At 44.0% G+C, this 12,161-nt stretch overlaps 1 protein-coding gene across 6 annotated transcripts in view; it reads right to left on the bottom strand.

Annotated features, from left to right (window-relative positions):
• The window catches only part of MB21D2 (Mab-21 domain containing 2), a 110,872-nt gene extending 101,053 nt beyond the window's left edge, over positions 1-9,819 (bottom strand). Inside the window, exons 1-4 of one of the 6 annotated variants that reach the window (XM_079155931.1) lie at positions 9,042-9,176; positions 5,851-7,094; positions 3,197-3,277; positions 2,079-2,223 (exon numbers count right to left, since the gene is read on the bottom strand). Coding sequence is in view for 1 of the 6 variants with exons in the window: in XM_079155930.1 (XP_079012056.1) it covers positions 9,042-9,252 (211 nt within the window). In the remaining 5 variants the exon portion in view is untranslated. Of the gene's footprint in view, positions 1-2,078; positions 2,224-3,196; positions 3,278-5,850; positions 7,095-9,041 lie in introns of all 6 variants that reach the window. The other 5 variants (XM_079155934.1, XM_079155932.1, XM_079155935.1 and 2 more) reach the window with 5 other exon arrangements.
• Between the last annotated feature and the right edge of the window lie 2,342 nt (positions 9,820-12,161).

Raw genomic sequence — 12,161 nt, 5'->3', positions numbered from 1 at the left:
TGACTCCAATTATAAATAGTAATCAAGTCTTCCTGTTTTGAGGAAAAAAATATAAAAGTAAACAAATTGAATAACAGCTCCCCATGCCAACTATATTCATAGCAGCACTGTCCCTAGTTATCTTTTTCTTGTGCAGAGGGAATTCATGAAAAGGCACTTAAGTGGATGAAAAACAGATAGCTGTTTCCTGGAGACAGGGCCTCAGAATGGCATAATTATAAACTGTCCTTAAAGAGATCACTCAGCTGGCAAGCACTTACCCAGGCTCATTGTAAACACCATCACAGACCCTAAGAACCAGCAGGGCAAGGCCTACCAACCAGACCTAGAGAATGCATCTCTCTAGGGCTTGTGCTTACCCACTCCACTCTCACTGTACACCCTAGGCTCAGGAGAGCAGAGAAGCTCAGAGATGAATGAAACCTGCTACTCTCACCTTGCCTGAGAAGACAATCATCCTGGGCTTCTTCCAGCAATCTATGAAAGATATCTGAGGATAGAACAGCCCTATAAGCTCTCTGCAGCAGCAGAAGCACTTGATAGCAGGATTGTGTCTTGTTCCACAGCTTCTTCTGCAACCTTGAATTAAGTCACATCACCACTTTCAAGTCTCAGTTCCTGCATCTGCAAATAGGGGCTGAGAGTTCCTACACAACGCTTCTTCAAGGCCTATCCCAAGGATGCTATATTAGATATGAATATAGATCATAATCTATAAAACACTGTTTACTGTGATAAAAATAAACTGCTATTACTGATGGCAAATAATAATCATTTATTATAAAGAAAAGAATTGCTACAATTGGAGCCAGACTCAGTGGCTTGGGAGGCTGAGGCAGGAGGCTTGTAAACTCAAGGCCAGCCTCAGCAAATTAGTGAGGCCCTCAGCAACTTAGGGAGACCCCAGTTCAAAATTTTAAAAAAAGGCTGGGGATTAAGCTCAGTGATAAAGCACCCCTGGGTTCAATCCCCTGAACCAGAAACCAAACAAACAAACAAAAAGGAATTGCTACAATTAGGATCCCAAAGAAAGTATTTGATCATTTGGAGGATGACTGATAAGCCTACCAAACACCTTACTGGGAAAGACAACTAGTTTTTGCTTTGCATTCTGTAAAGTCCAAGAGTAGAAAGGCAGAGGTCCGCTTGCTCTTGGCAAACTAACTCCAGCAACCACTTTGGACATTCCTAATATTGACCTAGGTAGGGTGAGTCTTTAGAAATACAGAAATGTAGAATGTAAAAAAAAAAAAAAAAAAAAAAAATTCTCTACAGTCCTGTGCCACATAAGGAGATAATATCAAGATTTTTTTTTAACTCAGAGAAGATGTCAAGAGCATAGCTTAATAGAAGAGGAAACTCACAGAGACAAGGTCAGAAATTGCTCATTTCTTAAAAAACATCTGAAGTAAGAAGTTTCACAAGATCTCTAAAAAGTAACTCCAGTCACCTCACACTTAGTACCTACTATGTTCAATAGCCCACTGGGTGCTGCAAACATAAATAAGTCAGGGATCCTTGAATCAACAGCATGGGAAAGAATGTGCTAAGGGTCAGAAAAGGGGACAACTTATCAGAAAAACACAAAGGAAAGAAATTTTTTTTTCCTCGTTGGAGAGATAGGAAGGCCAATAAGAGTAAAACGGCTTTTGAGCTAGAAGAGGAAAGAAAGAAAAAAAAAAAAAATCCATAGAAAAGATATTCAAAGCCATCTGTAGAAGGAAGCTAGGACCTTTAACTGTATCATGGATCCTCTTGACAGGCTGGTCTATTTTATGGACCCCTGCAAAGAATAGTATATTTAAATGAAGATGATCGCATTGCATAATATTTCAGAGAAAATCAGTATTAAAATGCACAGTGTTTTAAAAATTATATTTATGATAGAGTACCATATGTGATTTTTATTAATGCATTAAATAATAAAATCTAGCAAGTCTAATATCTGCCATCATTTTGAAACAGCAATAAATGAGTTTTTGAAATATCTGCAATAACTGTAATGTGAAATGAAAAAGCCTGTGATTTCTATGGGCAACACAAACACAGGTACCACTAACACAATGTTTTTTTTTTACCTGCTAATGACAGAAGGAAATAATTTATTTCAGTGAGAGGTTAATAAAAACAAAGATGTCCTCTTTTTCCCATTCGAGTTCACAGACTCCATGTTAATCGCTTCCTTGAATCCAAGTTAGGAAATTCTGATGGAAAAAAAACAGCCTAAGCTAAAAAGCAAGCAAGAAATACAGGACATGTCATGTGACCATGCAGAGGCGGCTCTGAAAGGAAGGTCAAAAGTCATCAATGTGAAGTCCGTCATCCCCAATTACTAAATCACAGGGCGTGATTCTGAAATGGAATTGGCTTTAGGGATAAAAAGGAAATGAATGAAAGAAGTGAGGAGAACACTGTTGCCCAGGTTTCAAGTTACAGCTCCTCTTTTAAAATGTGGTAGATGACAAAATAGTGATAAATATACAAGAAGAGCATATATCCCATATGGTCCCTGCTATGTAACTGAATGCATGGATGTCCAGAAAAAATGCACATCGAAATATTAATAGTGATTAGAATGTGGGAATGCTTTGACCTTTTTCTTTGCATTTCCAATCATAGGAAAGTAGGCAAAAGAAGCCCAACAGAGGTTAGGAGACTTACTCAGGGCAACACTCCAGTCAAAGAGTAAAAAACAGAAATTGTACCAGAACTCGGAAGTTTCCTTCTTTTCTATCGCACAAAGATTTCAGAGTCAGAATTGGATGCAGTCAAACACATGCAGTAGGTATAATTATTAACCCTAACTTATACATTCTTACATATTCAGAAACTGAGGCTATGTCTGTTAAGTGACTTCTTCAAAATCACACAGTGGGTAAGCAGACAAATCTCAGCCAGAATCTGAGTCTCCTGACCCTCTTGAGCAGAAAGTAGAGTCCTTGTTGAAAGCAAGTGGTTTGCATCAGCCTGACCTTGATTAGATTCCAACTATGCCACCTACTTGTTTGTAAACTTGGGCAAATTCCCAAATTTTTCCAATCCTAGGGTTCTTTAATTCAAAGGGTTATGTGACTATAGAATATAATGATGTAAAAATCCTATTACAGCCCTTGAGGGTAAACACTCTTAACCACTAAGCTTCACTGCCCATCCCAGGTGGAAGGACTCCAATATTACCTTCCAGGACTCAGCACACATACCTGCTCATTAAGGTCAGCGGCCTGGGTCTCATGTCAAAAGCCAACCAGGACCATGCCCACTATGCTCAGGAGCAGCTCTACGGGACAGAGAATGCACAGCATCAGGCCTAACAGGACAACAGGTCCAAGTGCTGAGCAGCCAGTTTGGGGATCTCTAGGGATTCCGAATCAATAGATATGAAAAGGGACCAGGGATTCTGAATTGCTAAAAAGCTCCCTGGGAGAATCTGAAGTGCTAACACACATTGACAAGTTCTCAGTTTGACAAGGGGGAATCTAAGGTGTCTCTGGATACAAAATGGACTCCGTTTCATCACCAGCATCACCCAATGGGTGGCACAATGGGTGTCTTCCTAAGAAGACAACAGTTCCAGGGCTCTTCTGTCAAGGATGGAAGGAAGCAGCTCTCCAGAAATATGGGAAGGAGAATTGAAACCAATTCAAATTAGCATAAAAATAAATGTTTAGAGGAACTCCCTGGCCTGGATACAAAATATTTTCAGAGCAGAAACTTTATTGATTATTTTGTAATTTCTATAGATATAGCACATTAGTGAAGACAACTTGATGGAACTTACCAAGCAGTTGGAAGACCACAAAGCAACAATTTCACAATAAACATGGCTGGTGAATTCAATAAGAGAAAAGTGGCATTCAAACATCAGGAACTCAGGCCTTCAAAATGGCCTACTCTGGAGATGTTTCTAAACATCTGCCTAAAAATATGATAGGTCCAGGAGCACTCCCAAGCACTAGAAAGGTTTAGAGCTTTGAAGTGGTCAGGTGGCATTCATTTTTTTAGTAAACAGCAAATAAGTTAGTATACAAAGGCAAAGGACAGGGGTCTCCTAAGACCTTGGAAACATCCCAACGTTTTGGCTCACTGTTTATCCCAGGAGCCCTGCATACTGCTTGGCAAACATTACATTACATTAAGTATTAAGTATTACACTAAGTATTTGTTCAGTGCATGAAAGAAAGAGGGCAGACAGAAACAGCGACAGGGAATGAAACTATCCCCATTCCAACTGGCTAAGTGGGCTACTACTGGGTGGAGTATTCATTCCCTGGGAAGTGGGGCCTTTGGGTTGTCTGATTCAAGAGTAATGGAAACTGATTGCTAGTACAGTGAAGGAAACATAAGCATCTGAGTGGAAAATGCCTGGGTCTAAATCTAAGCTCTGTATGATTGGTCTAAATACTTGACTTCTTTGAGCCTCACTCAGTGTTTCATCATTAAAAGAGCACCTACTTCATCTTCAAAATAGGTAGGATGATACTTATTCTTAAAATTGTCAGGAGATCAGAGGAGCTAATGGATTTATGCAAAATAACTACTAGCACTGTGGTCAGCACATAGCATGGGCTTAACAAATGGCAATGCTATTGGAATTCATCATGCCCTCTACAGCCACAGCCAATATCCTCCTAGTCTGCCGCTAATGGTACTCCATAGTTCTTTGGGGTGTCAAACTACAGAAATAATCCCAACTGAATTCCACAATGTTTTCTAATAAAGCACATTTCTTTAGATAAATATTAAAGTCATGTACACATTCCTTTTCAGTTAGCAAAGTAATTTCCCTTTCAGATATAATTCTGAAATGATGATGCCATACTGTTTTCCATATTTAATAAATCGAAAAACAAAGACCAAGCCAGGAGTGGTGGCACACTACTGTAATCCCAGTGACTCAGGGGGCTGAGGCAGGAAGATTCCAAGTTCAAGGCCAGCCTGGGCAACTTAGCAAGACCCTGTCTCAAAATAAAAAATAAAAAACTAGGGATGCAGCTCAGTGGTGAAGTGCCACTGGGCTCAATCCCCAATACCAAAAACAAAAAAACTAAGACTACACAATCAGCAAGAGGCAAACTGAAACAGGAACTACAGATTTTAACATTTTACTATAATGATCATGATTTTCTCAATCAAAAATTCAAATAGGTGATCTTATTATGGAAAAAGATACTTGAGCTTAGACTTCTCCTGAAATCACTTCAGATGATGCTTGCATTATGATAATCCTTTTAGTTGAAACCAAAAACAAAATACTAAAGAAAAAAAGAAAGCAATTTTTTTAAACAAAGCCCCTTCACAGCTGGGGATATTGCTCAGTGGCAGAATGCTTGCTTAATATGGAGAAAGACCCTAGAGTTAATCTCCAGCATGACAAAATAAATAAATAAGATAAAGCTCCTTTTCTGGATTTCATGTGTCTATTCTTTTTTTTTTTTTTTTTTTAAGCACTTTACCAGTAAACTACATCCCCAGTCCTTTTAATTTACTTTGGGACAGGGTTTTGCTAAGTTGCTAACGTCCTTGCTGAGTTTCTGAGGCTGGCCTCAAACCTAAAATCCTCCTGCCTCAAGGCCTCTTAAGTTGCTGGGGTACTAGGTGTGGGACACTGCACCTGGCTCATATGTCTAAACAGCCTCAAGTAGAAGAACAACATGTCTTGGCATCAAACTGATCACAGTTTTAGTAATCTCTATCATTTATTAGCCATGTAGTCATATATGTTTCTTAACCTCAGTAACCTCCAATACCTTCATCTGTGAAATGGGAAAGCAATATCTATTCATAAGGTGAAGTTCCTAGCCAGAGGTAATCAGCATGACAGCTACTCTAATAACCATGCTTGGTACCCACCACTTGGTCCTCAGGTTTAGTGACTGCTTGTCTCCTTCATGTCTTCTCTGGCTTTCGCATGCCCTGTCTTCCACATATGTTCAATAGAAACAACCAGTCGCCATCCAACCTCGCCAGGGAATGAAGACAACAAAAGAGCCGGCAAAGACATTATGCAAATACCAAATATTATTAAAACATTAATGAACTCTGGCAATTTCCCTGAATTTTGATAAATGGTGTTTATTATGCACTGCCAGCCTCTCACACAATCTGGGCTCTCAAACATTAACTAGATAATAACAGCAATCATTCTCCTAAAAGACCAAGGTGTAAAGAAATAAGGAGTGAGTCTGGGTGATTTCAGCTAACACCTGCCTCCAAAGGAATCTGCATCTGTACAAACAAGAGAACATCACGCCAGATCAGAGACGGTGACCACCAGTGGGCTCCAGTCAGTGCCACAGCCTATGCAGATCCCTGCTTTGACAACACACTGGAATGTCTTAGTACTGACACGTCATTGATTATGAGCTGTGTGCCACCCCTTTGCTCTTCTTTGTAAAATTGCCTCCAAACTAGAAGAAATGTAAAGGGTCTGAGAAGCTGGAGGGGCTTCTGCCCCAGCTAATGATCTGAGGCACACAGTGGCTGGCCTGGCCACGATACCCCAACCTGCCTGAAACCAGAGATGGCATTATCCACAGCTCCCTTAAAGAGGCTTGTACCAAATTCCTTGACCATTTCATCCTGTGAGAGGGGATAATGTTCTTAAGCGGCTGACAATCCTCAGGTGCAGCTCAGACAGGGGCAGAACAAAGCCAAGAGAACTACAGCCCTCCCAATAACTCCCAGAAATGAGGGCCCTGAAGCCACCCAAGTGACAACTTAACAAGCTGGGGGTCATTAAGACACCTCATTCGCATATTCACGAAGGACTCAAGGCTGTAGCAAGTGAAACAAAATGTACAAAAAGAGATTTTTGTTTCTTAAGCCAACAGAAAATCTGCTTTAGAAAAAGTAAATCCACACAGGGACCCTTGCTGTCACCCAAACCTTCACTTGTCTAGAGCAGCCAGCACCTCATTAAGGAAAGCAAGGAACTCGAAAATGAATGCAGCAACACACACGGGCAAGCTCATTTCGCCATCTGCCTTCTAGAGTCCAGAGGGGCGAAGGGCTTAAATGACACTCCTGAATTTTCTATCTTGCAAGTGGAAACATCAAATTCTCTGGGGGAAGGAAGACTTCTCTTGCAAGGTCAACTGAGTAAAAAAGAACAGAAGCAAATCTAGTTTACCTGTCAACACAATGCCACCCGTGACATTAAACACATGAACAAATTAGGCATCCTAGAATAATTCAACCTTTATATTTGGACAAAGGCTTTGCTAAATCAGTGTATCAAATGTAAGGTTCGCATGAGTTCCTAAAGAGCCAGGCATTTTAATTTATCCCTCCCCATCATCTCCCTATCCTTGACTTTCCTTCCTTACCCACTCACTACCTTTCCCACGTGAAGAAGAAGACAGGAAAACTGATGTGGGGGCTGTAATAACATAACAGCAGCTTCTGTTATTTATGCCAAAGAGAAAGGCCATGATTAAGCAAGTTAAATAACTGCCCTGAGCTTTCTGTGTGTCCCCACCTTCCTGACAATCACCATATTGGTTTTCAGATGCAGAAGCTTTGTAAGCCTTTCAAGTTTTGCTTTGAAAGCTCACTCCCACCAGGTCGTGGGTTTAAAAAAAATAGTAATTCTCCTAAATAGTTGAAGAGTTGAAAGTCTCAATAAAGATCCTTCCACAATCTACAATACACTTAGGGAGTATATAGAGAAAGGTAAAAACTAGCCCCAAGTTTTATATATATATATATTTTTTTAGCCCCAAGTTTTAGTATGTTCTATCCAACTTCCCAAATCGTTAGTACTACCAGTGGACCACGTTCAACTTGTCTTGTCCCCCACTTGGGGCTGTGAGGAGGAAGGAAACCTAGAGGGAATGAGGTATCCCGGAATAGAACCAGCAACAGCGGCCGGCTGGAATCCAAGTTAGATCGCAGGAGGAAGGAAAAGGCTCCAACTTCCTCAGTGGTAGCAAGACCTTTGCCAAATTTTCCACTATCTGGGAACTGATTGAGGGTATATTTGTAGAGCACACACAGAGACGCGCGTTAGAGCAGCGCTACACTGGAGTCCCGGTTCTGCAGGATGACAACGACAGAGCCACGTACTGCATGGCAGCCACGATTCCACTGGAGGAGCCGCAAGCGCCAGGTTCCCAGCAACGGACACTCATTCCACAACTCAGTAGCAACCATCCCAAAGGCAAGACGCTTCGGGAGGTGTTCGGTCTCCCAGGCCCAGCTCAATTACTTTCCCTTACGCAGCAATCAATAATCTTTCAGGACCGGTAGGTGAGGGGCATATTTTCTCCCCACCGGCTTCTCCCGATTGGAAACTGGGCACCTCTCTTGGCCAGCGCTAGGACAATACACAAAGAGGAGGGGGCCATGCTCCCTCGCGGTCAGAGCTCTGTGCTCGGTCAAATTCGAGCAGGGAATTAGGGATTCCGAGCTCAGCAACTACGCTGGAGAAGCACCGGAAATGCTTCCGATCGCTTCAAAGGGAAGTCGATTTGCAAATCAAACTTGCAGGAACTCTAGGCGCCGGGACTACTTGGGCGGGTTACTCGGGAACACCCAACAAGTTTGGCCACCGGGGGCTCGGCATGACAGCGCCGCGCCGCAAGACGAGAGAAGCAACTTGTCGCTCCCGCTCCAAGCCAGAGCCCCAAGCTGTCTCCGCGCCCCAACCTTGGGAGAGGACCCAAGACCCGCGCCTCCGGGAACCAGACCCCTCCACTGAAAGGAGCCTCGGGTCTCACCTGGACCGCGCGGCGCAGAGAGGCTTCCCCCACCAGGGGGGCGTTTCACCAGCTCACCTGCCTGCCAGCCCCCGGCGGCTGAGAAATTAACAAAAGAGGCAGCGAACGGGGGAGAAAAGGGGCGCCCGGCGCAAAGTGTAATCGGGAGGGGAGGGGGCCTGTCCGGCGTGCGGCGGAGAGAGAAGGGGAGCGGAGGTACAGATGGGCAACCCCCCAGGCCCCCGGCTCGGGGGAAGAAAGCGAGCAGGAAAGCGCTCGAGGAGGAGTGGGCACTCCGCTCCGCTGCCCAGCACACGCACACACCTCCCCCTTTTCCCTCCTTACCCAGCATGGAAAAGATGAAATCCTTGGCGGTGTGGATCTCCAGCGCTCGCTGGTCGTCGTATTCCCGCTGGTCGTGCTTCGTAAATTCTTGGATGAGTTTGTTCAATTCCTCCACGCGAGCTCCGGACCTGAAATCCAGCTCCGGGAAGGCAGGCTTGTTGTTACAGCCCAGGGAGGCTGCCTTGCTGGCGGTGGGAGCCGCCATCTTCATGCAAAACGCGCCGAGCAGCAGCTCCGCGGCGGCCGCGGCACCCACCCCCGCCCCCCACCCCGCCCCCGGGGCCTCCTCCACTCGCCCGCTCCCGGGCTCGGCCCCGGCCCGTGGGCGGGCTGGCGTCTAGGCGGGCGGTCCCCCGCTCGGTGCGCTCCCGGCGTCCGGGCTTCGGGAGGAGCTGGACTGCAGCGAGGGTGCGTGTGTGGCCCCGACACCCGTTCCGCCGGCCCCGCGCCCTCCCCGATGCTGCGGGTCCCTGCCCTCCCTTAGCTCTCGCTGGCAGCGGCGACCGCGGTCGTAGCGCCAGCCGGAGCCTCCCCCCGGGCAAGGAAAGTGAAGTGGAAACAATGTGAAATTCACCAGCTCTGAAATCAACAAGCTGCCGGCTCCGGTGTTACGGAGCCAGCACCAGCGTCCCCATTTAAAGGGACAGCGCACCCGGTGGAAAGAAAAATAAATAAATGACAGAGGTCTGCGCGCCTGTATCCCTTGCCAATCTGTACTCGGGCAGACGCGCGAGGTGCGGACGTCTTCTTTCTCCACCTCCACCGCCCCCCCTTTGGGGGCAGGGCTTGTCAAGCGCATTCAAGGAGAAAGGAGTCTTCCTCGTCTCATTTTAAGGGCGGTGTCCCGGGCGAGGACATCTCTACGGGCGCGTTTCCATCTCTATCCCAAGTACTCCAGTACCTTTAGATGGTGAAGGAAACTGCCTTAAGGAATATGAAATCCATCTTTCTCTCTTTTTCACATAAATTACCAAGAATTATAGGGCTAAGCGTATCCAAAAAAGGGGTGTCAACGCCACCCGGTATAGACGCTTTTATTAACCGCTGAAGTATGCCTACCTTTGCCCTAGGTAATTAGTTTTCCTGGATAACAACTTATTCAGTTTATCATATAATGAGTTAATGAGGTCCAACCTGTGCTAACATAAAGATAAGGAAACTGGAGTGTGAGTGTGGGGGAGGGGAAACAGAATGAATTGCCCCAGGTTCCAATGACTGTGGGATGGAGAAGAGAACGTTCTCTAGTTTAACCCGCAGAATTTGAGCATTCACAGTTTGTCAGACAGAATGCCAGAACCCGGTGGACAGTGATAAACCAAAGGACTTGTTTTCCTAAATGGAGTAAGGTTTTCATGACAAGGCAGGTTCAGTCTGAGTCATAGTCATCAGACAGATGGGATCTGAAAGGTGATTTTCAAACACCGAGGAAGCCTTTGGCTCTTAGAAACAAAGGGTATCTTCTTCCTTAATTCTCCAAAACACATTTCTCTTCTCTCTCCCACAGTCTCTGATTTGGATCAGGTCCTTTTAAGTTTCTTACCTGGAGTCTTACGGTCAAGAACTTAAATTGTTTTGTTACACTTGGAAGGAAATCCAGGTTCTGCCACAACTTTCCCTGAAAAATGAAAATAATAATAATTCCTGTATCACAGGTTGTTTTAAGGATTATATGAGAAAAAAATGGGTCAAACAGTTAGAATAAGGAATGACATAATAAGTGCTTAATAGAGATTAGCTCTATCAACTTACACTATTGTTGTAAACTTAATTCCCTTTTCCACAATCCATTCTCCACATTGTTGCCATGGTGATCTTTACAAAACACAGATCTGGTCACCAACATTCCCCTGGAATTTCTCTTTACCTCCTTTCCAACTTTATGCTACAGCCAATTCCATACCTGCCTTTTTCTGAAAGTTTCTACGCGCCAGCCCCTGCCCTCAAGTGCTGAAGCCACGGAGCACCCCTTCCTTCCTGGGAACGTTCATTGCACCCTTAGAAACTTTCATAAGACAATGATGAATTTTGGCATTGCTGTCTCATTCTTAATGCAAGTTTCAGACCATGACATGTCTGAAAATGAAGACAACATCTTGCTCATCTTTGTATTCCCCATGGCCTTGAGCCCTGCACAAAGTTCCTCTATGGTTACTGAATCGAGTAATGAATGAAGAACTTGAGCATAACCTGGTAATTTATTTTTGGTCTCCTTCTCTTTAAAAGAAGCTTTCTCACCCACTCATTGTGAAAGAGGGAAGCTATGCACCTAGTTAAATGATGATTTACTGATGAGGAAGATACTTGAAGTCTCTGACTTTTGCAGCCTTGCCTAAGGCACTGACTTATCACGAGAGGGTATTATCATTCCTTGGCAGTAGTGTATGCTACACAAGTGATTGAAACTCCAGCACATACTGATCAACTTCCTGTGGCGGGCATCTGTGAGACAGCTGGCAGAGAAAGGCACAGTTATCCCATGGGTCAGAGTGGTTTTCTAGTTTACTTTCCAACTTATGTACTTCCAATAGAAATAATTTAGACCAAAAAAAAAAAAGTAAAATCAAGGCACTTTGTTAATTTCCAAAAATATGGGGAGGAGACATCATCCCTTCCTTGTTTCTGCCCTTTCTTGTACTATTTATAGTCAGAGAGAAAAAAACAGGTATTTAGTAGAAATTATTCTGATTATGCCTTAGCTCTGGGCCTTGGCAGTTTTGAGTGACTGAGTCAATGAATGGTCTTTCTGTTCTTCATTGTCTGTTCTACTTTCCATTAGCCAGATCAGAATTCTATGAATCATTGACCCTCAATGAGCCTATTTATTTAGAGAATGTAGCTGAATGGTAAATACCTCTCATAGGCTTTTATAGAACTGCGATCAGATAGTATAAACATTACTTGAAAAATTGGAAAAACAGGGAAAGAGGATCAGAGCCATATTTCCTGATTCATCTCTTGAGGGACTCCTCCCAACCTGCCCCACAGTGTTGGGGGTTGAACCCAGGGCCTCACACATGCTAGGAAAACTCCAATGAACCATATTCTCAGCCCTTTTGTCTTTTTCTATTTTGAGAGAGGATTTTGCTAAGTTTCCCAGGCTGATCTCAGATGTTCACTCCC

The sequence above is a fragment of the Sciurus vulgaris genome (genome assembly GCF_902686455.1).
Source record: "Sciurus vulgaris genome assembly, chromosome: 10".
Classification (NCBI taxonomy): Eukaryota; Metazoa; Chordata; class Mammalia; order Rodentia; family Sciuridae; genus Sciurus; species Sciurus vulgaris.
This window is presented reverse-complemented; position numbering and strand designations above follow the sequence as displayed.